The sequence below is a fragment of the Melanotaenia boesemani genome, chromosome 8 (assembly GCF_017639745.1).
Source record: "Melanotaenia boesemani isolate fMelBoe1 chromosome 8, fMelBoe1.pri, whole genome shotgun sequence".
In the NCBI taxonomy this organism is placed as follows: Eukaryota; Metazoa; Chordata; class Actinopteri; order Atheriniformes; family Melanotaeniidae; genus Melanotaenia; species Melanotaenia boesemani.
In genome coordinates this window covers 19,873,729-19,897,448 of record NC_055689.1, presented here as the reverse complement: position 1 = coordinate 19,897,448, position 23,720 = coordinate 19,873,729, and the positions used below count along the sequence as shown (strand labels likewise).

The window sequence follows — 23,720 nt, the reverse complement described above, 5'->3', positions numbered from 1 at the left end:
TGCTGTGGGTCAAAACAAATAAAAAAAAAATTGAGAAAAAGAACTAAAGACTGGACACGCAGACAGAGATTCTTTACTTTATTATTAGATTATGTACTGAAAACAAATCATTCCTTTGCTGTCTCAACTCAGAGAGAACTGAATATAGATAGAACACTTGCTAAAATGTACATCAAATACTCAATGCATCTTGTTAAAAAATAATACACTAAATACGTTATTAAAATAAAATAAAAAATGAACGCATTTGACGACCCTGTAAACACATTCTTCTTCCTCTCAACCATTTTTTCTTGTCTAAACTTCCAACATTATTTTGGCACCAACAATGTAGATGACACACTAACAGACAGAGCAGGGTTTTACACAAGGCTTCACCTCTCTTAGTTCACAGTTGGCAGATGCTGAGGATGAAAGTCTCTCATCTTCAGCCAAAATCACACCAAGAAATTTCATCATCTCTTCCCTAAAATAAATATCATACTGTTTGTGTTGTTTTCGCCATACGCGCACACACACCCTCTAAAATAAATAGCAAAGAGGTGTGGCCAAATGCATGTATGTCATGGTCATGTTTGTCCATATTAGCAGACAAAGCTCTGTCAGCAGTTCATCGCGTGAGCCTCGACCGGTGCAGCTCTGCGTCATGCTACACTGCTTCCAAGCTCCAGTCTTCAGCAGCCAGCTTTCAGAGGACTCTCAGTGCACTTGACTGTCTTCGTGTGAGTATTTTGGCTTCATAAATGTGGCAGAATTAGCCTCCTCGCTGTGTTAGTGAATATATGTATGGAAGTGAGGGAGAAATTAAATCCAGAGAGCGATGACGAGCAGTCAGCTGCTGCTTAAACCACACTCTCCACGATCCTCTCGCCTTCCTTTCTCCTTTACATAAGGATGAAAAAGAGGTGACTGTTAGTGTAGATAATATTAAGGACGAGTGTATCAAATAAATTGGTATTTATCTTGCAGCACCTGTTGAATACAGCTGTGTGTGTCTGGTCTGGCTGTGGCACAGATCTCACAGCCGGGACGAGATGGCTTGTTGATAAAAGTGCATGAAGGACAAGCCCACTCTGTCTGCTGCGAGATGTGAGAAGATACGTTTATAGTTACATCTATAATTCACCTAAATAAAAAGCTCAGATGTGATCATAGGTGACTTTCTTGGACTACACCTCTAATCCTTAATAAGAAAAAAACTATATTCCAATTCCATAATTTAATTAACTACTTATGTTTAGTATTCACGTATCCCTTAAACGAAGATTTAAAAAGGTCAAATACCTGTGTTTTACTGGCTTTATTGGTGTGATCATTGAGCTGCAGCTTCTCAATATCAAGGGCATCTTTGATGTCGCCTGGTCTATCACTCCCTTCACCTGTACCTGGTGGAATCAGTGAAGACTGAGTTAAAGATACTGGCTAAACATCTGGTTTCATAGTTTCCTTGGATGTTCAAATCTTCCAGTTTATGTCTTCTGTTGTTGGGCAGAGATTGGGGAAAGTTCTGAGGACTGAATAGCAATTTTTTTTTCCTGTGTTAAGAAAAATGCCCATTATCATAATGCATGCTGGGTTTTAGATTGGAGTATCGGGGGAGGGGGGATCACCGCTATGTTTATCGCCTTTTTTTTTTATAAGAAAGATTCAGAGATTGCAGTATAGGAATTGTAGAAATTCATCAGCACTCGTGGCAAAACAGTAAGATGGATTTTTTTTTTCCAGCAGCAGGAGATAGACTAGATTCAGTGTCTCCACAAACTTTCCCTCATCCTGAGCAGCAGTATGGTTACAGTTGGGCTCAGCATGCAAGAAGGGAAAAAAAACCTTGAATATCTATTACTGTCATAAATCCAATGAACAGATGTTTGTTAAACTCACCATGACTATTGTGTGGCAGCTTTGAAGGTAGGGTGCTGTAACCCCTCCAGTCTTGGGAGGAGGGGCCGTTGCCTGGGGGGAGAGGTGGGGCGAGCAGAGCGCTCTCCAGGTCCTGCTGGAACAGCTGGCGTGTAATGTGTGCTTGTCGCGCAGAGATCAGGTACAAGTACGCCGTATCGCCATCCTTCTGCACCCCGTAGGATGCCAGAGACCTCGGCTCGGTGCACAAGCACTGACCAATTACCCAGCGCTGCACACGAGGATGGAAGCCGTACTCGAGAAACACCTGAGGCAAAAGAGTTGATGAAGTTAGCGAATGAAAGTCCATCATTAGCTAAGCTTTCAGTAGCTGCCGGTTTTCTGACCTGTTGCTTGAGTGCAGCCACAGTCATGTAGGGAAAAACCTTCACTGTGACACAACAGGAAGATGAAACATCCTCCACCACCACAGATAAACTAAAACACAGATACAGCATTGCACATTAATGCACACAGTTGCCTAAAAAAAAACAAAAAAAAACATTGTAAGTCATATTAATCTCAGCATTCTTCACGTCTAACCTGACTTCTCCATCAGCATAGTTTTTTTGGGATAGTTGTATTGTGAGCACAGCTTTCTGTCGAGCCAGCGTAGACGCATGCTGTGAAGCAGCACGAGTGTCGCCTGCCTCAATCGCCCTGGCCAACTCCAAACACAGCTCCTCTGAAAACCAATCCAAAGTGATTTTACGGCAGCCATCATTCAAATGCAAGCCTTTAAGCAGAGACAGTAAGACTGTGTGGAGATACACGGAGATACTCACCGCAGAGTGGCAACGAGGCTGAACTCAGCTGCTCCATCGCTGCCAATGTATTGTTCAGTTTATCATCTGATTCATATGTGTTAATATTTGCAACTGTCAAGAGGAGAGATGAGGAAAGGTGCTTTATAACAACCAGCTGCTTACACACTCACAATGACTGATGTCATTTTTTTATTCCAGCAGCAGTGAGCTGACAAATTACCAACGTCCCCGTCACCATGACACTGATCTATGAATCAGTTTAACACAAGAATCTTAAGATCACTGATTCTTCTGGCAACTGTGCCGACTTCAGAATCTTTACAAAGACATTAAATCCTCTAAGTTGTTGTTCTATATGGTAGTTTGGTTTAATTTAGTTTTCAGTATCAAGATCTTACACCTGAAACTTAACCACAGAAACATTCACACTGAAAGCTGGCTAAAACAGGTATCTGAAATACGAGTTAAAAACTTAATTTAACAACCTTCTGGCTTTTTAAACCTTTTTTTTTTTGTAAAGTTTGTGGCAAAACCACATTTCACATTTTAATCAGTTCCATTTTTACATGAGAGCACAAAGGGGCAGTTCTGTTTGTGCTTAATATTATATTGGCTCATTTCTATTAAAAATATTTCTTTTTCACGTTATTTTGTTTAGTAGTATTGAGTGAGACAACACACAACAGAAAAAGTAGTGAACTTTAAAAAAAAAAAAAAAAAAAAAAACCTCTTATGTTTTTTTTTTTTTTAAATCAAACGGTGCAAGAGGTACGCATTACAATTTAACATGGAATAATTCTCTTCCCCATATCTAATTCATCTTTGCTAAAATGCACGGATACCACATTTTTTTCAAACCAAGTACAAGTACTTACATTTGAGTACTTGCCGTTACAAAGTACCAATTTGAGTACAAATAAATCCCATTACAGTTCAGTGGTTCAGCCATTATCTAAATGTAAGGCCTAAAAACTATCAGAACTTTCATAAATAAAGAGGATAAAATGTTTTCGGTGGATTATGTTCACAAGCACCTACATACCCAAAACCGGCTTCTCTCGCCAACATCTTGCAAATTTGAAAATGAGATAATAACTTTGTTGTTTATGCGTTAAAAGAAATTATTGTGTTAAATCCACAGATTAATTTATTTGCATTAACATGTTCATTTCAACAGCCCTAGTTTTTTAACATTGAAATGTGGTTCTCTATTATCAGAACATGTTTAAAAATACAGAGTACAAGTACAAGCACATAGTATCTGACAAATACCTGATACTGGAATTGGTATTTGTGCATCCCTTAGCTAAAACACTAAACATGGCTGTGGCATGTGAGTGTGTGCATGATAAGAACATGTTCTTCATGTCTAGAATATGAATGTAAGTGTAAATAATTGAAAACTACCTGTTAAACTAATCAATATATAAAGCAGTCTTAAGTTTTCCATTAACTATGACACACATCCTTATTTAATAACATCCACAATTTTCAAGTCATCTCCATTTTTCTAAGCAGAAAAAAAAATAGGTTGGGGTTAAAGAAAAAAAAGAGAGAAACAGATGTCAGACTAACCTCTGTGTGCCTCTCTTAGTGACGACATCACCACAGTGGCCCACTCCTCAGCTTCTCTGTCACAGCGAAAGTTGAAGCGAATGCAGTCATGAGGTGGAGCAACAAGACGCATCTCATGGGATCGAGAGGATTTGACCTCATACTGCACCGAACGCAAGTCAAACTCTGCAATGAACTGAGGGTAAAACACAAAATGATGTTAATTTGTTCTGAAACTAAATTCCTTTTCCACTGATTTTATCACATGTGATATAAAAGCAAATGTCCATCCAAGTTAATCTGAAACATTAATAATTATTACAATTTTATGCATCAGATTACAACAAAATTCTCTTAAAACCTTAAATTTGAAAAGTTGGAAAAATACTGAATTAGATCCACAAAAGGCAGCTTAGGAATCTGTCAATCACTGCATAGGGTGGAACACTTTTTTTAAAAATACTCATTAAACTCAACATGAACTTGAAAAAAAAGGTGCAAAAGAGTGAACTAAACTTTGCAGAAGAAAAGGAAATATTCCCCCAGAACATGGCTGATGTGTGAAATCCTTAATAACACAGACAGACTGCCATCAGGGAATACATTTGGCAACAGAAATGTTTCTTTTACATAATCTGTTTTACCTTATTCACTGCAGAAATAGAGGGAACTTAAGGGCATTGAAGTCAGCTGTCTGGAGACAAAAGCAGCAAAGAGGGAATTGCCTCCTGCCAGAAGTTCTCTGAAATGACTGTGTGCAAAAGTCTTACAGATGATCTAAAAGAAACTGGGATCAAAGTAAAACCATGCAAATCAGGGAGCGCTTCAATTGTCAGGGGGAAATCTGTCTGACTTTGAGATGAAAAAAGGAAATTTAGAGCTTGAGACTAGGGAGACGTCATGCAGCGAACTTGGCAAACAAGGGACAGATCTGAGAGTCGAGTTTGGATGTGGCGAGCCATCATTCACTCAGTCATTCAGAGTGCAAATTAAGGTAACGTTTAAGTGTCCATACTTTGGCTGGATGTAGACTCTAGACATATATTTTTTTAATGAAATACCTTTTACATCCAATGATGTTTAAGCTGGAAATGCTGTATGGAGTCTGTGGCCTTAATTCAACTTTATGCAGTTAATTAGAAAACAGGTTTGCAATTAACTTCCTTTTTTAAATTAAACCTGTGCTATTTATCATTCTAAGTAACTACTTGTGAAAAGCCCCAAAAAGCAAGTTTAATGTCAGATCAATATTCACATTAATTCAGGGTAAAGATGCAAGCTCATGGCCAGACAACTGATGATTCAGTCTCTGAAGCCTGAGTGGGGAAGAGAAGACGCTAATGTCTACTTTTCCTCTCGCAGCGCTTTGTTGTCAAGATTCAAGACAACTTTATTGATCTTAGGAGTGCAGTTAATTTGTAGTTCACCCACATCACATATCACAATCAGAACAAGAAACAATGGTCTATGTCAGCACCAGCAACAGACAAAAAGATCATAAGACCAGAATATGTGAAAAATAATAAATTCCTTAAAAAACACCAACACAAAAATAATAGATACAAGAAAAATAGATAAAAGTCCATGTAAAAATATCACTTGATTAAAAAAACTCTTTCTCTAAGTCTAATGGCTGAAGGAATAAAAGATCTAGAGAAATTATTTATTTGACTCAAGGGAGCACAGTAGCTTTTTTACATGAGACTCTTAAGAACTCAAAACTCCTAATAATATTTGAGCAGATCCTAGCCATGCCTGAGCTGGGATTTGTTCAAAGATAATCAGAGTTTTACGCTATACCTCTGGTTTAAACTCAATGTCATTATTAGTTAAACTAGAGCAGAAACAATTAATCAAATAACTGATACGTAATAGTTTTGAAGTGCCAAACATAACCTGGTACCACTGCTTCACTGTGAACTAATTCAAGTATGGTACTTCTAATGCTTATTTACTTTTTGTATCAGTCTACCTACAGATTTACACAGTTTCAAAGGCCTGGCTCAAACAAACACAACAGTTCTGAGTATGACCTAACCAAACTGCTAGCTTCACATCTGTAAACCACATCAGGAAATGAGCAAAGGGGTCCTGAAGGGCTGTAATGGTCATTAGTGTGCAGCTACTAGGGAAGTAAAACATTGAGACCCACACCAAAGCAAAGAATGTAAAGTTAATGTAAAAAAAAACTAAATTTGTCATGTTTTGTAGGGGGGGTGGGTTGTCTTTTGTAATGCAAAATCTTTCAGAGAAAAGTTTTCTGCAGGTTATACCATCAGGGCACTTCAAACTTTTACATTTTGACAGCGGTCATAGTGAACTGATTGAGAGATACTGTAGACAGAGACTTCACCCTGTGTAAAACCAAGCCCATCATTTGGGCATTTCTTAGTTGAGCTTCTTTTTTTTTAATAAATCAGATTTAGGTAAAATAGAAATAGAAATTTTTCACTAGTAATATGGCTATATTCACCTCTATAAACATCTACAAACCCCAACATTTCAAGGGCAATACTTAATTTGCATTTACGTTTCTTCATCTCACTATTATCTAGCATCCTTAATCATTAGAACAGTTTCTGAGGCCTGATGCCAGGACCCGAATCAGCTGAAGATTCTAGGTTTGTGTCAAATTTCTGTAAGAAAATTAAATGATTAAAGTTGGATTTCCTCATGGAGTTATATTATGAGAAGGCTGAAAATGAAATTAAAGCTGAATAAATTGGTGGTAACTTGACAGTTTGTATAATTTTAAATGTATTTTTCTACATTTTGCAGTTGTGACAGTCTGTCCTTTTCCCCATGGATAAATATGCGGGGCTAGATGCCTCAATATGACGTGTATAGTACAGGCCTATACCTGTACAAAATATTGTGATTCAATACGGTTTTTACAAATATATTTGAGCAGCTAACTGCAGCACCTCTTTTAATCATACAGGTGTGTGCGTGAAATCTCACCACACTGCGGTTTCCGCTCGTATCTCGAAGCGCCAGTCGGAACTCTCCGGCCCGACTCGGGTCCATGCTGAGTTGCAGACGCAAAGCCTCGCTGCCTGCTCCGGGGAGGCACAGGGGTCGGATCCCAGAATGGGACACAGAAACACGGACCGACATAAGAACCGTACTGCAGCAAGCGGTCGGCGCAGGCCCGCCTTGCGCAGCCTGTTGGGACGAGGCAGGGACCGAGGCTGGAGGAGCCCAGCCGCCCGAGCTAAGTGCCATGTCGCCAGGAGCGGAGAGAGGGTCGCCGCCCACTTCAGCTGCTGAGTCTATAAATTCCGCCGGTGTTTTGAGAGATCACATTTGTTCACGGGCAGACTGTGGTCATCTCCTCGCCACGCATTGTTTCCCATTTCTACCCGACCCGAACAGATCAGGAGCGAAAGAAAAACAAAACAGGAAGTAAAGAAGTACGTCTGTTATTGATGTCCGTAGAGAAACTGAGCGTGGATGTTTCCTACCTCACACAAAGTCAGACAAAAATGAAAGCGTTTAATAAAGTATTATTTATTTATCTAGCTGTATTTTTACACTTATTTATATATTAAACATGTTTCATTCCCTTTAATTGATTAAGAAGAAAGGAACTGAGTATAATTAAATTAATCAAATACTAAATTTATTAAGAATAAAGGTCCAGCTCTGCATAGGTCAAACTCTATCACACACAAATATATAAATAGTATATTTCCATTATAATTATACTTTAATTGTAAACTTCATTACATTGAAAGTCTGCATTGTTGGTCTTTGTGAGGATTTAATTTCTAACAGTACATTAGTTAAAGAGGTTTTGGAAGCTCTCTGCTGTATTGTCAAGATTAAATCACAGAAAAGCATCAAACAGTATGTAATTTAAGGCAACCTTTGAGCCAGAATAGAAACTTTAGAACAGAAGTAATATCAGCTAATTAAGTATAGACAATGATTAACATGGCAAGTGCACCTGTAACGGATTGACATATTTAATTTATAAGAACCCATGGTCAATGATTACAGCAGTTGATAGTTGATTTAATAACACCACTTCTTTCCTTTTTTTTTTTTTTTTTTTTTTTTTTTTTGGTATCTGTACTTTTGTCTTTGGTATTTGTGGTGAGATATTGTGAGTTTGTAAGGCAGAAGGACTTTTAGAAGATGTCTAGCTGTAAAGAATCAGTTATTTTTGCTTTTAAGAACTTATTTGCAGTTGATGTTTTTATCTCTTTTGTGTGATTTAATATTGTTTATAAATCAATAAACTGAAGATATATTTTACTCAGTTTGTGGCCATTTCAAAAGTAACACATTTAATGTTACTTTAATCTTCCTCAATACACTACTGATAAACATTTAAAAATGCTTGAAAAATTGCATTCATCTATTTACAGTCCTGTTGAAAGAAAACACTCAAAATTTGTCATGCATGGTCGACACTAAGTTAACATATAAAAAAGAAGTAAATGGTTTTTAAAGGAATAAGGCAACTATTACCCAGTTACACTGTCTGTTAATATGGAACATATTACCACATTTCTTCTATGTGTATCTTATGCTAATTTAATTTGCATCACACTGAGGAGACAAACTTCAGCAGTTCAGGCTTCTCAGCTCAGCCTTTAGTCAGAGTGAAGACAAACCAGAAAAATGTCTGTCCTGCAGGAGATCAGCTCAAATGTGAAGAACATGAAGCAGTTAGAGCATTCTGTGCTAGCTAGACGGACAAATCAGATAAAGAAAGAGCTCAGACAGGTAAGGATAAACAGTAATTCTGAAAGATCTGCAATATGACAAAACAATCAGATACAGGTTAAAGTCAATTTTGCCACCTGTATTATGATATGTGTTTTTAACTCACTTGTCCACAGGGAGTGAAAAAGCCTTACAAGGAGGTGATAGATGTGTCCTGGGGAGACCCACACCGGGCAGGTGTGAAGCCTCTGACATTTGTCAGACAGGTAATTTGAGCTCCACAAAAGACTTTGAAAGCTTGTTTAATTTGTTTTGGCCAAAAATATCTGTCATACATTGTCTTACAGGTTCTCGCAGCTTGTCTTTATCCCCAGCTTATAGATAGTGACAAACTTCCAGTGGATGTCAGACAGAGGGCTCAGATGCTGCTGGGGAGATGTGCTGGAGGGAGTGTAGGTATGTTTGTATGATGAAAATATAACACCCAGAGCCTCTGCAAATACATTCAGAAATATCTGCAGGTCCATATACCATATATATGGTACATTGTTGTAACAAATTTTTTTAACTCATGTGCGGCTAATTGACTGTTCCAGTTTTTTTAAATATAAGCAAAAGTTTGGGCTTTCTAGGTCAGTATTTCTGTTTAATTCCTTTTTATTTCTGTTTTCCTCTTTACTCTGTTTTAAAATAATAACAACTGAAGAAGAAATAAAAAAGAAAATCATAAATTAAATAAAGGGGTCTGAAGCAAAACTTTACATGATACACACTCAGTTCTCAGTAACACTTCCTTTGGCAAGTACCACAGCTTGCAAATGCTTTTAGTAGTCAGCTAAGAGGCTTTTAGTTGTTATTTGGGAATTTGTTCCCATTTTTATGGGATTCAACCCTGCCATTTTTTTACACAGTTTAATATTTACCTCCAGAATTTACTTGTGTTCAGTGTCCCTCTGTCAGTGAAATGTTCTCTGTGTTGCCATCTGCAACAAAAGCTCTTTACAAGATTCAGCAGTTGGAGATATGTTCTCATGAAATTTTCCTATTCCCCCTCCATGTACACTTTTGCTTGTTGCATAATAAAAGGATAATAAAAACAGATAAATATATATGAAAGAATGCTCCAGTCTAACTTTGATTGCACAGGAGCAAAATGCACCAGGACTGCGAGTTTTTTAAATAAAACATGGTTTCTGATTTGCCTTTACAGTGATCCAACAAGCACTTCTTTTGGAAAGTTGCAGATTTCAACTTAGCCTTCTCCGTTTTTGTTGACTACCTTTTCTGAATTATAATGGACGAGCTACCCACCTGAAAAGTTTCTTTATGTGTGGGCATCCATTATATTCGCATTTAGAGTCCTGGCAGCTAGTTAGAATGGCATAATATGACCTTTTCAGAACAAGCCACAACCCTCTGTCTAGGGTGTACCCTGCCTCTCACCCGATAGCAGCTGGGATGGCCTCCAGCTCCCCTACAATCCTGTACTGGAAAAAGTGAATGTAGACACTGGATAGATGGAAGGACAAGCCATAACCTTAAAAAACTAAATCTAACCAAGGCCCATGGTAAAAGTTATCCAAGAGCTGAAACTAACGTGCAGATCAAAAGGAGCACAGTAGCAGCCATATAATGTGGAAGTACGTAGAATCTCTTCTCCTCAGCCATTGCAACTTTGCTTATTCATCCATGTGTGAGCATTTCACAGCATCTTTGTTATTCCTTCAGGTTCATACACTGCCACAGCGGGTATACCTAAAATAGTCCAAAGAGTCTCTGAATTCATAACAAGACGAGATGGTGGGGTTCCATCTAACCCTAAAAACATTTACATCAGCCCAGGGTCACAGTGGGCACTAACGGTAACATCAACGACACGCTGCATATGGTCTCTTCCTAGAGGTGATTGTCGAGTTAACACATCATGTCTTTCGCTGTAATTATTAGAACATTTTCAACATCTTGGCGAATGCTGATGCTTCACCCAGAACAGGCGTGTTAGCTCCAGTGCCGTGCCACTCTACCACCATTTTGTCCATCATGCAACAGGGAGCAATGGTCGTCCCCTACCACCTCAATGAGGAGCAGGGTTGGGCGCTTCAGGTGGAGGAGCTACAACAGGCACTGGAGTCAGCAAAGGGAGTCTGTAATCCTGTTGCTCTGTATGTCATCAACCCTGGAAACCCTGCAGGTTGTGCAATACAAACAGCAAGAGGATAAGTTAGTTATTTCTTCGTATTTAAGAAGGCATTTCATATGGTAATTTCTTGCCCTGCTGCTTGTAGGTCTTATTCAAAGCAGAAAATCAATGCAAGAGGTGATCCAGTTCGTTTCAGAGAAGAAACTCTTCCTTCTGGCTGATGAGGTGAATGGCTCAGATTATCATTGTCTACTCAGCCATATTGTGAAACATCAATGTGCCTGTCTTGTGTAAATCAAATTACAGATATATTGGTTCCTCAGGTGTATCAGGACTGTGTTCATGGGGAAAACAGCAAGTTTGTCTCCTATAAAAGAGTTCTGAAAGAGATGGGGCCTCCTCTCTCAGAGACAGTAGAGCTGGCTTCCTTCCACTCAGCATCAAAAGGTTTCATGGGAGAGTAAGTTTTCAGTCCTGATCAGTGTCTGAAGTGTGTCAGACTGTCTGAAAGGCTCAAAATGTGCAAATCCCCAATTTAATACAATGATTAAACAATGAGCTGCTTTTAAAAACACTATAGCTTGCAAAAAGGAATAAGGACACTCAAGTGTTTGTGTTACAGAAGTATTTTAAAACTTTAAGTATAGCAAAATTCTTGTGTTATAAAGTATTGTGTTATAAAGTATGAAATAAATGTCTATTGTTCTTTCAAGTGCTAAAACTATCCCAACAGATTAGAGTGTGTTTTTGTTCTACAAAACAATGACAGCTGCTCATTTGTTGCAGAAACTTTAAAACAGTGATAGATTGAATTTTACCATTTAGGTGCTTCATTCAAGTCTCTTCTAACAGGTGTGGTCTCCGTGGTGGATATGTTGAGCTTGTAAATTTGGACCCTGCTGTTATGAAATACATCTACACTCTATTCTCCACTGATGCCTGCGCACCCATCTTGGGGCAGATTGCCTTGGATCTGATGACACACCCTCCACAGCAAGGAGACCCCTCATACCCCCTTTATTATCAGGTGAGAACTGCAGTTGTAGCATTTTGTTCCAAAATGTCACAGTGAAATTGCCCTTGACTTTCACAAGGCTGCTCTGTCTTGTGCAGGAGACAGAACACATCAGGGCCACACTAATTCAAAATGTGAAGAAAGCCTTTGAGGCTGTCAACAGCCTGCCAGGTTTCAGCTGCCAACCAGTGCAAGGAGGAGCATTTGCGTTCCCAAGAGTGCATCTTCCACCTAAAGCCATTCAGAAAGCCAAGGTTACAATAGTATTTCAAAGAATGAAGTACACACTGATCTATTGTAATATGATACTAAATAGGACAGTAGTCAAAAGAAAAATGGCTCATGTCTTACTGGTTATTTTAGGAAGAAGGATTGAAACCAGACACATTTTACTGTATCAAACTGCTGGAGGAGGTCGGGGTGATGACCAGTCCTGGTGCAGAGTACGGACAAAAGGAAGGCACCTACCACATCAGGTTCGAGTCATTACTGGATTTTGATACAAAAGAACATTAAAAAAAAAAGAAAAAAAAAAAATGCAGCTTCCCACTGTAAGGTATCCCACTGTCTTCTGTCTCTGCAGATTTTGCATTATGACCACCCAAGAACTCATGGAGGAATTCCTGAACCGCCTGACCAACTTCCAAATAAAGTTTATGAGGGATTTTTCTTAAAAACAAAAACAAAGTGCCATTTTGTCATTGCAGTCAATAAAAAGATTAATCTCTTTCTCGTGTCAGCATGAAAGTGTTTATTACAATAAATATGACATTATTTACAGACTCGTTCAACTACCTTTACACTTTAGAGTAAAGTCCAACTTCTGCTTTCCAGAAAGCAATTAACCATTCAGTAAAATGGAAAAGAAATTCCAAAATCCAAATGATGAATTTCCTCACACCATGAGGAGTTTGACATTTATAAAAAGAAAGTAAATAAACAGCCAACAGTCCACTGGAGATTCCTGTTAGTTAAACAGTTCATCAGGAACTGTTTAATTAACAGACTACATTTCCCATGAGCAATCTGCATAAGTGTTTACAAAAAACAAATGCTGTTTGGTTCTTCTGCACCATCAAGCTGGTCCGACAAGCAGATGTAGACAAGACAAATTTTCAGTCCACCTCACTTTCTCTGCTTTCATTGTGAAGAAAAGGGTTTGAATTGCTGAGCAGCTCCACGATTAAGGAGGTGAGTTTTCCGTCTTGAGAAGCGTTTGCGCTGTTGTTATTGTGGAGATTTCGGTGCAGCATGGTCTGAATGGAAGTACGAATTTCCCACAGCAGCTCCCATGTCTCAACTGACAGCTCACAGTGCACCAGAGAGCGTCCAGGAAACGAGACCTCCACCATGTCATCGTACACTGAGACAAGAAAAACAATAAGAAAATTTAGGTCTAAATATGTCATGACTATTTTTGTTGCTGAAGGGGAAAAAAGGGGGAACATCTCTACTATCTATAATCATTAAATTGATAAAAAAAAAAAATTAAAACTAGAAAACGACTAGAATAAAGATCAATGAGGGTATGACAAAGTCAGGAGGGCCATATTTCTGTAACAAACAAAAGCTTCTTTTTAGGGAAAAAAAAAAAAAAAAAAAAAAAAAAAAAAAAGTACAGCCAAAATATAGCTTTAGTTTAGCTTGTCAAAACCAAACAGCTATAAATAAATAACCACAGAAAAGACCCAACAGTTACTTATCAGCCAAATGTGAAGGCGTGGAGCAAGTTTACCAAACCTACAGGCAACATTAACTGATTTTAACTCATTGGTTCCCAAACTTCTTCTGCAGGGCCCCCTTTTCATAGACAACAATCCCACTACAACATGCACATCTATGCTAACAAAGAAAGATACAGAGAAATTTGCCAGTCTTTAGTTTATTGGTTGCTTCTTCATTAGCTAAAGTTAAAACCATGTCAGTGACAGAGGGAATGATCAATTCCTCTGCTACAGTGTGGCATTTTAACCTTAAAGGAATGTGGGAACCACTCCCAACTTAAACCCAGATCTGACCTTTATGGTGTGTTGTTGGGCTTTGAAAAGGAAAAAAAAAAAAATTGGATGTAAAGTAGAAAAGTTGGCTGGATTTATTTGGCTTATTTCGTAATGTATTAAAAAGACTGTTTTAGACTGAAAGCACATGTTAACATTGCAACCAAATGAATAACCCCCACCAACTCCCAAATAAGTGACAGCAAGGCCAACATGGCAGGAGGAGTGAGGAGGATAACCCACTGCATTTTGAGAACGTGGTTATTTTTCACATGGTACACCAATAAACCCTCAATTTTAAAACAATGATTTCAGACTGAACGCTACAGTAAAACATTAGTCCTCCAGTTGCACACACCATCGCAACCTTACACAAACAGTACAGTATTTGTGCCATTAAAACAGCAGACAGCTACAATACGCTACCTCTCTCTGTGATATCACAGTCTGTGAGCAGCAGGAGTGCAAGTGGATGGACCACTGAAGAGTCTCTGATGAAGACATTCCCGTTAGACTTCACTGCACCGAAAAATGTCAGCCAGCGGCTGGGGAGATCATCTTTTCCCCTGCAACAGAAAAGACACAAAGTTTATTTGCACATTATGCAATTTTCTAATGCTGTAATTTCTGAGCATGCTCAAACCTGTTCACTGAGGAGCGATGAAGCAGAACCGGTCCACTGAGAGTGCGGAAAGATAAATTATTAGGACGAAAGCGCCCCCCTTTGGTCACAACACCTTTCTTCACCTACAAACACAATATGATGTAAATGTAAATCTAATACTTCTCTTACTAAATGATCATTTATATTAGGGGGAACAAAACACACAATGCACATATTTAATCCCATACAAAAATTACTGCCAGTAATTTATGCAAGAATGGCAGAAAATAAACTGCACCATAGCCACTCGGGCATGTTGCCATGTACCTGAATGAGGTTTGGATACATTCCAGCCAGCAGCACAGCTTTCAGAAGCTCATCTTGGCTGCTGTGCTCATTGTATACAGAAGAGTGTCGCTGGCATTCACTAGCACGAGAAACCAGTCCAGCTTCCTGCAGGTTCTCACTGAACTGAGAGATGAGACCTGCCATAGGATGAAACAAGGCCAGGAATAAACTTTAAATATATTAAAAAAAATTTTAAAAGAAAAATATACACTTTAACACAAACTATAAATTCAAGTGAGAGTCAGACAAACCATTGATGAATCGGAGACTGGCTTTAGACAGAGTGTGTTTGTCCAAATACTCGTCTCTGTCCTCTCTGTTGCCCTCCTGCTGAAGTCTTCTCCAGCCGAGTACAGCTCTACTGAACACCAGATAGTCACTGTAGCTTGAGCCACTCAGAGCTTCTTTGGCCTGAACAGAAATGATCAAATAATATTTAAGTCAATTTATTTAACATGTGTGTAAAAAAAAAAAAAAAAAAAGAATGAAATAAACCTGAAAAAGAAAAAACTTGCTATATCAAAATCAAAATTGATTAACTGGGGATTATTTGGTTAGTATAGCATCAGTTCAAATTAATCCAGAGCACGTCATTTTGTTACCTGACATCAAAGTGGACAAAAGCATGACAGGATTACAGCAACAACTTTTCATTCAACTGCCCCCTAGATTAGTTTTTAGACAGTGTAATTACAAATATTTGTCCCCAATAATCATTTGAACCTTAAAAAGATATTTAAATATGGGCATTCTTTGAAAATGTTGGACTTAGATTTTTAGAAGAATAATCTCACCTTGTTGACGAGTGCTCTGTTCTGCAGGCTGTTGTAAAAAGGGTCCCTGCTAAGACAAGCAGCTATGGACAACATGGGCAGAACACATCTGAAGAGGCTACTCAGGACCAGGACTTTTCCAAGCCGAGGGTCACATGACATACAGGCAACACGCTCTCCTAAAGAAGTCAGGGTTTCAGTTTTGTCCAGAACTCCTGTCAATGAAAACAATGTGGTAAATTTAATCCTACATTGAAGTTTATAAACATTTCATCAATAATAGTTTTGTGTCGTTCCTCTGGGAAATTCTGAGCCCCTCACCGATATCTTGTAGGTTTCGGACAGCATCTCTTACTGCATCTTGCTCTGGACTGTCCAACACTTGGGACAGAAACTCTACAGCCTACACATAAAAGTCATAAATTTTAGCAAAATGCATCAAACACTTAAGCTCCATATGCATTTACTTTTAATAATCCTTTTCAAAATGATTGCTTTATTATTTAATGAGTGATTAATATGACAGAAATGAAGTAGGTTCAAATCTACGAAAGTCAATGTCTCAGTTTAGTACCTTGCAGTTAGGACTATGGGTTTTAGCCTGAACTACTAAACTCTCAAGTGGGGTGCGAAGGATCTCAGGAACGGGGAAAGGAGTCATAGATGCCAGCAGCTTCCTTGGAAACAGGTGGTAAGACTGTCCTGGCTGACAACGCCCTGCTCTACCTTTTCTTTGTGTGACATTAGAGCGAGATATCCAAACTGTGTCCAGACAGGAGACCTGGATAACCAGATGGGTGGATTAGTTTTCTTATAAAGCAAAATATTTTTCATTTTCTGTTTTGCTGACAACAAAATGGAAGTCAAATGAACAAACCTTTGTCCGTGGGTCATAATTCTGTTCTTTGTGTGTTCCTGCATCCACCACATGAACAATGTCATCTATTGTAATGGAGGTCTCAGCAATGTTGGTGGTGAGTACAATCTTTCTCTGGCCTGCTTTGGGGCGCTGGAACACAGCCTGCTGGTCTGCTACTGACAAGCTAGAGTGCACTAAAATGAAAATGGAAGAAATTATGGAATTGTTATGGCAGGAGAAAGAAATCCTTGGTGGATCTGTTCTTTCTTACATGGCAGGATCATGTGTGAGCCTGAAGAAAAGTGTGGTTTTTCCTCAAGTTTCTCTTGAACTGCTTTGATGTCCTGCCACCCAGGAAGGAAACATAGCACTGCACCTACAGAAGGAAAGGAAAGGAACGTTAGAAAATATAATGCAGGCCAAAACTTCAAACACAGTAAAGTCCCATTGTTGAGAAGTGTGTTAGTTACCTGGATCTCCATTTTTGTCAATGTGCTCTAGAACATCTGCAACCAAATCCAGATCTGGCGAGGCCTCGTCTAATCCTTCCTACAACAAGAATGGATGAAGCAAATTCGTAAGACCCACACACACAAAAAAAGAAAAATCACCACATGAAGTGATTCATCACATCAGAAGCTAACAAGTCTGGGAGTGTTGAGTTTCACCTTCATGCCCGTCACCACTCGCTTTTGGACTAGAGCTGGTGGACATCCCATCTCTCTCAGCACATCCTCCAGGAATTTGTCTTGTACTGGGTGCATGAAACCTGGTACCTTTACGATAGGGCAGCCTCCAAAGTACTCAGCCAGCCTCTGATTATTTCCAGTAGCACTCATAAGCACAACTCGAAGGTCAGGGTTCTCTTGTAAGCTTGAGCGCAGTAAGGCCAGCAGCAGATCTGTGTTTATGTCTCTTTCATGGACCTCGTCCACCACGACATGACTTATTCCCTTCAGAGTCGGGTTCGACTGCAGCTTCTTCAGCAAGACGCCCACTGTCAGGAAGAGCATGGCTCCTCCACTCTGCTCTGGGGGCCGGCTCTCAAGTCTCACCTTAGCAGAGAGAAGAATCATTGAACTAAATGTATTAATTAACAGAATACTGGCATTTTCCCTACAAACAGTAAATCTGAGTGGATGCATCAGAAGAACACCTTCAGAAAAAGTAAAAAAAAAAAAAAAAAAAATTATATATATATATATATATATATATATATATATATATATATATATATATATATATATATATATATATATATACACACACACACACATCTCAATGTTTCAAATGCTCAAATCAATAATTTAAGTAATTTGCCAATTTTCCCCCTCATTCTTTTCTTTTACCCTCCTAAATACCTGTGTCTGAAAATAAAAGTAAAAAGCCGACAATTACCTAAAACACAAGTCTATGTGTTCAAGTGCTAGGAACATTTAAACCTTTTCAGCTCTGACAACACAAACTTTATTCTATGAACTCAACATACCTGATAGCCCACGCAGTGTTTCAGTGCTGGACCCATCTCATGTGCAACACGGTGCGCCACTGACACAGCACTGATCCGCCGAGGCTGCGTCACCAGGATGTTGCACTCTGCTCCTTCTCCACACTTCACATGTTCTTCAAGCAGGAAGCGGGGGATCCGTGTTGTTTTACCACATCCCGTCTCACCGGCAATCACGACCACTCTAGAGGACTGCACAGCAGAGACTACATGCTGACGGTGGCCATCAACCGGCAGCTCCACACCCAGTCCAGGGTTGGTCCTTTCCCATTTCCTCTGTAGATACAGGCTGAGCTGCTGAGCCTGATGTTCAGACAAAGGTCTGTACGGCCTGCCGGTGATAGCATCAGATACAAAATCTTCCTCATCCTCTTCCTCCTGGTTTACTGTTTGCTGTCCTCTTGCCTCTTCCTCCTCCCATAGTCTCTGTACTTCTGTTGCTACTGGGTACTGTGGGAAAGACAGATTACTGAGTCATGACTAATAAATACACCTATATTTTTAGCTATCAAGCCCACATATTTAAATAAAAAGGGATAAATAAACACACTCTGCCACCCATTTGGGACAAGAACTGACCTGTGAAAGATACTCCCGCATGTTTTGCTTCAGGTATTCTGGGATATCCAGTGTAAGTGGACGTCGCTCCCTTTCGCTAGCCTCCTTCACCTTCTCTTGATGGTATTTGGCATGAGTCAGAGGATTGTTGTCTTTATCCAGCAGCTCCAGCTCCTGCATCAGACAGTATAAAACTAATTTTAAACACATGCAGTTCTGATATGTAGGTAATAGGCAATGTGGTTTACCAAAGCTCTCTTCACCTTTAGCTTCATACAAGCGAGTGCTGCAACCTTTTTCTCTGCTGTCACTCGGGTGCTTGCTGTGGCAGTGAATGTCATCTCTTCAGGCCAAAGCAGAGTCAGTTCACACTTCTTTAGCTTCCCCCCGGTTGTTCTGAACTGTATTAACTCCTGCAGTAGTACATTACGGAGTAACTTATGAAATATAGGGATTTACAAGTTATACGCTAGGATTGTAGAAGAGGAAGACATATACCAACCTTCATTCTGTTGGATGATGTAGCCACCTGAATGATCCTAGTCAGGAGAGACTTAGGCTGAGGAAAGATGGACAAAGCTTCAAAGACTTTGAGGGAGTCCTCTGTAGGAGGAGACTTTTCATCTGCTCTAGTTCTGGATACATAGTCATTATTGGTCCAACGTTCTTCTTCCTTATCATAAATTGGGGATTGTAGCTCCCCTCTCCCCAGGCCAGCTCTTCTTTTAGGAAGCTGATTATTTGGACCAATAACGCCCATTTTCTGTACACAAACAGAGGAACAAAAATTAAATCTCCATATTGGCAAGACAAAAATTCAAACATGTGGCCATTTCTGTTACACCAGCTTACTCGAAGCTTGAGACAAGCAGCTGCAGCAGCAAATCGCTCTGCATCAATCTTCTTAGAAGCATAACCTTCCTCTTCAATCTTGCAGGGCCACAGCAGTGTGACAGTGGCTTTCTACATAAACACAAACATCATACAAGAAGCTGTAGGTGGTATAAGGTGAATCCAGAAGTACCCCATCATCATGTCTGTGCTGACCTTGACTCCCGCATGTTCTGTGCAGCTGTACTGGATGAGCTCTGACAGGTCGCCCACTCCCAGTGACCGGGAAATTGTGTTGTTCAAGAGGCTTTTTGGATCTGGGAACTCCTTCAGGAGGTTTGGGTCAACGTTGCCTAATAAATAAAATATAAACATTTACGAAAATAAATAAATGTCAGACACATAGAAATATCCTCTTTGTTTATAGGTCACCCCAGCCAACATAATAAATACAGAAAATAAACAAACTCCTAAAAGACAAAATGGAATAATGGGTTGTAACCAGACGAATGTCCTTGCGGCTAACGCTCCTGGTGTGAGCTGTCACCTCTTAGCTAAAGTTAAGCTAACCGGCGTTTGTCACTTACCTTGTTTTTTATGGAAATATGGCGTACCGTGTTCCCCCAAACTTCGAGCTGTAGTCCTATGCCATCGCATTTCTGTCCTCCAGTTGGACGCTGTTTTTCCTCTAATGTGCACACATGTGGCAAGATTGCACAGCGGTCTAAGTCGCACGAGTAGAACACCGGGTATCGCCATCTTTAAACTACAAATTCTTCTTCTTTTCCCCTGATCTGTAGAAAACAACCGACTTCACAGCGACTCCTTCTGGTTGAAATTATAAATGAATAATAATAATAAAAAAAAGTCATATAAAATCATTACATCTGTGATTAATTTTCTAACTCATTCTTTTAGATATTTTGTTTAGAAATAATTTAGCATTTTAAAATGATTTTTATATCTCTGTAAATCTTGAATAAATTGTAGGTTTTGCTTTGTAACATTCAAAATTTTGTCTGTATTCATTATCATTCTCTCCATAGTTATGATTGCCTTTCAGGTGCCTTTTTTGGAGGTGTTTGAGTCTCTTTGTATTGGCTTTAAATCTTTGTCTAATTTGGCAATTCTTTCTGATGCTTTTATTTATTTATTTATTATTCTTTTTATTATTATTCTTTATTATTATTATTAGTATTAATAATAATAATAATAATAATAATAATAATAATAATAATAATAATTCTTGTGCATATTTATTTACTAATACACAATATTAACGGTGAAATCAAACAAAGGCTCTAGCCAAGGTATCATATGTCTCCCTCCATTATGCTCTATGCCTACACCCAGTTTGTTTAATCATTTATCCCTCAGTGTGCATGAGTTTTCCTTTAAGCTGCAACCCTTACGTAGTCTATTACTGTTACGGCTGATGATATAATTCAAAAGATTCTCAAAATACAAAACTAAACTGAATGCACTGAAAATCACAGTTCCATCTTTTTCAAAGTGTCTCTTCCTTGCACAATTTTCTGAATCAATCTGTTGCTGAAAAAAAAAATCACCCTTTCTTGAAAATACTGCAAGTTGCAATCTGATATATTATAGTTGTGCTCCACGTCTATTGATTGTATTAGTAAAATCTTTGTTTTATATCTCAATGTTTGTTAATTCAGAATTTTAATTGTTAAAATATCAACAATATTTTGGGGGATTTATGGAATTTATGACTTCCCTTCTTTTCAGATGAAATCTCACCAGGTGTGAAAAAAAAAACTGTACAACAAAAGCTTTGTTACTGGTTAATCACCTAATAAGCATTGACATTGTCCTGCATGCAAGGATGAACAGGACCATAGATTCAGAATTAAATACAAGATTAAAAACAGAAATCTATATATTTGTTTGCATTAATGGGATGTATCAAGCTAAAGCTAGTGTGTCCAATTTAATGTTGGTAGCTCTGCCACCTGGAATATGGAAGGAAAACTCCCAGGCTCTTTCTGGTCTTGTCTGGACTGATTCCTATAAACAGCTGTGTTTAAAAAGTCAGTTCATTTGGGAAAAAAAGAGATGGAACAGGTACTCATTCTACTGCTGGCTGTCACAGCTGGTAAGTTCACATTAAACATGTTCATATTAATTAAAAGCAACAGCAACAATCCATTTAAAACAAGCTGATTGTCATGACTTTGGTAAATCTTTTTATACTATGGGAAGCCTTTTACACTTCTTATACTTGTTTTGTCTCTAACTGTGTTATAGTGAATGGGTGTGGTGTGCCTAGTTACCCTCCCGACACCAGCCGTGTGGTGAATGGTGAGGAAGCTCGTCCGTACAGTTGGCCATGGCAGGTGAATCAGCTTAAAATCTACTCTGTGGAATATCACGTCCTAGACAAAGTTTTTTTTTCTTCTTCAGTGGTTTAGTTGCTTTTAATTCTTAACATTTTACTAGCCTGTTCACTGATGAAAATATATTTAAAGTAAAACAAAAACAGTATATTATTGAAGTAAATTTTTCCTAAACTTTTTAGGTTTCTCTGGAGTCTTTCTTCCCTGCTTGTGGTGCAACACTTATTGCTCCTGACTGGGTCTTGACTGCTGCACACTGCATCACGTAAGAATAGTGTTTTTGTGGCATTTAGATAACAGACATAAGCTTTTGTTTTTAAAGTTAAAATGACATGAAGTATTTGAATTAGTGCAATAATTGCACAAAATTCCCTTTGCTTATAGTGTATTTTGTAAATAATATATCTATAATTTGAACGTGTCAACAAGCTTTTGCTTTCCCATCCAGATTTCACACATATAGGGTGGTTCTTGCTGAACATGATATGAACAAAGAAGAGGGACCTGAACAGTCCATCAGGGTGGCAAAAATGTTCATTCATCCCAAGTGGAATGACAACTGTGTGTCATGTGGGTAAGCTGCACCTGCATGTCTGTTATGGAATATAAACAAACTCTTAAGTCCTTGTGACAAAGAGCAGCTGATCAACTTTTTTTTGACATCTTAAATAAACATGTGGAAACAGAAAAGACTTGAAAAGACTCAAAGCAATCAGGTTGAATTATTGATGGTCTGTTATGTAGGAATGACATTGCCCTGCTTAAACTGGAGAAGAGTGCTGTTATCCATGACAAGGTTCAGCCTGCTTGCCTGCCACAACATGGTGCTACTCTCACCCACAACCAGCCCTGTTACATCACAGGCTGGGGTCGTCTCTACTGTAAGGGCTGATGCCATCACTCTCTTCATGCGGGGTGTTGTGTGTCATTGTGTCATTCACATAAATAGTATCAAATTAATTTCTTTGTAGCTGGTGGTCCACAGGCAACGACATTACAGCAGGCACTGCTTCCTGTGGTGGCTCACAGTGTCTGTAATCAAAGTGACTGGTGGGGCAGCTCAGCTAAGACAACAATGGTCTGTGCAGGAGGAGAAAGCAAGTCAGCATGCCATGTGAGAAACAACCAGAGAACTCAATTTAAGATCTCCTCGTGCTGCTCAGTGATTCAGATCTCTGTCTGAAACTGCAGGGCGACTCTGGAGGTCCTCTGAACTGTCAGGGTAGAGACGGCAGATGGTACGTTGAAGGAGTCACTAGTTTTGTAGATGGACGTGGATGTAATACACCTAAAAAACCCACAGTTTTTACTCGTGTGGCCTCTTTCATCCCGTGGATCAGTGAGGTAAGTCATCCAAGAAACCAAAACCATTCATTTTTCATAATGAAGAAACAGGAGGCGCTTTGTGAAGTGTGCAAATTTAATTGTGTTATATTTCCTTGCAGACAATGGCACAAAACTAAGGACGTTTTCATAACTGGTGAAGAGACTAAACAATAAACATAGAATTACATTGTTTTCCATTTGACCTGCATTTTTAATCTATACAGATTAAAGGAAATGATGTGGTTTTGATAAAAATAAAACAATAATATAATAACTTTGAACAATGTAAGATGTTTTTACAACAATAGCAAAAAAAGTGAAATTTTAAAAGGCACAGATTAAGCATTAACTGTTTAAGTATTATAGAAAAAAATGCTTTTTATTGTAACTGAATGGAATTAAGACATCGTATCTAGAAGAAACAAAGTTACAGCTCAGGTTGAGACAAATATTCTATTTGACTGATCTGAATGTAAATGGATGAGTTGATGGCTCTTCTTCATTTAGTGTG

At 38.8% G+C, this 23,720-nt stretch overlaps 3 protein-coding genes across 5 annotated transcripts; 2 read left to right on the top strand and 1 right to left on the bottom strand.

Annotated features, from left to right (window-relative positions):
* The first annotated feature begins 638 nt into the window (after positions 1-638).
* On the top strand, positions 639-12,778 carry LOC121645258 (alanine aminotransferase 2-like). 3 transcript variants are annotated; one of them, XM_041993660.1, is made up of 13 exons: positions 639-722; positions 4,261-4,422; positions 8,865-8,954; positions 9,071-9,160; positions 9,242-9,350; positions 10,623-10,756; positions 10,842-11,085; positions 11,180-11,259; positions 11,358-11,494; positions 11,887-12,061; positions 12,148-12,303; positions 12,413-12,525; positions 12,633-12,778. In XM_041993660.1, exons 2-13 carry the CDS (start codon positions 4,330-4,332, stop codon positions 12,721-12,723), a joined length of 1,512 nt encoding a protein of 503 aa, XP_041849594.1. In that variant the 5' UTR covers positions 639-722; positions 4,261-4,329; the 3' UTR covers positions 12,724-12,778. The 3 variants fall into 3 exon arrangements, with proteins under 3 accessions (XP_041849594.1, XP_041849597.1, XP_041849596.1); XM_041993662.1 differs by lacking the exons at positions 639-722; positions 4,261-4,422 and adding an exon at positions 7,237-7,633; XM_041993663.1 differs by lacking the exons at positions 639-722; positions 8,865-8,954 and having other exon boundaries at positions 4,349-4,422.
* Positions 12,779-12,785: 7 nt separating this feature from the next.
* dhx30 (DEAH (Asp-Glu-Ala-His) box helicase 30) lies at positions 12,786-20,293 on the bottom strand. Its single transcript, XM_041993657.1, has 19 exons — positions 20,114-20,293; positions 19,743-19,879; positions 19,548-19,658; positions 19,198-19,458; positions 18,959-19,108; positions 18,717-18,869; positions 18,120-18,587; positions 17,299-17,685; positions 17,101-17,179; positions 16,902-17,006; positions 16,649-16,824; positions 16,346-16,552; positions 16,093-16,174; positions 15,793-15,986; positions 15,250-15,409; positions 14,978-15,135; positions 14,690-14,793; positions 14,473-14,612; positions 12,786-13,412 (listed from the first exon to the last, which is right to left on the bottom strand). Exons 1-19 carry the CDS (start codon positions 20,283-20,285, stop codon positions 13,165-13,167), a joined length of 3,492 nt encoding a protein of 1,163 aa, XP_041849591.1. The 5' UTR covers positions 20,286-20,293; the 3' UTR covers positions 12,786-13,164.
* A 1,309-nt stretch (positions 20,294-21,602) lies between these two features.
* LOC121645259 (chymotrypsin-like elastase family member 3B) lies at positions 21,603-23,464 on the top strand. Its single transcript, XM_041993664.1, has 8 exons — positions 21,603-21,642; positions 21,795-21,883; positions 22,066-22,148; positions 22,332-22,457; positions 22,628-22,764; positions 22,855-22,997; positions 23,075-23,227; positions 23,329-23,464. Exons 1-8 carry the CDS (start codon positions 21,603-21,605, stop codon positions 23,344-23,346), a joined length of 789 nt encoding a protein of 262 aa, XP_041849598.1. The 3' UTR covers positions 23,347-23,464.
* Positions 23,465-23,720: the final 256 nt, after the last annotated feature.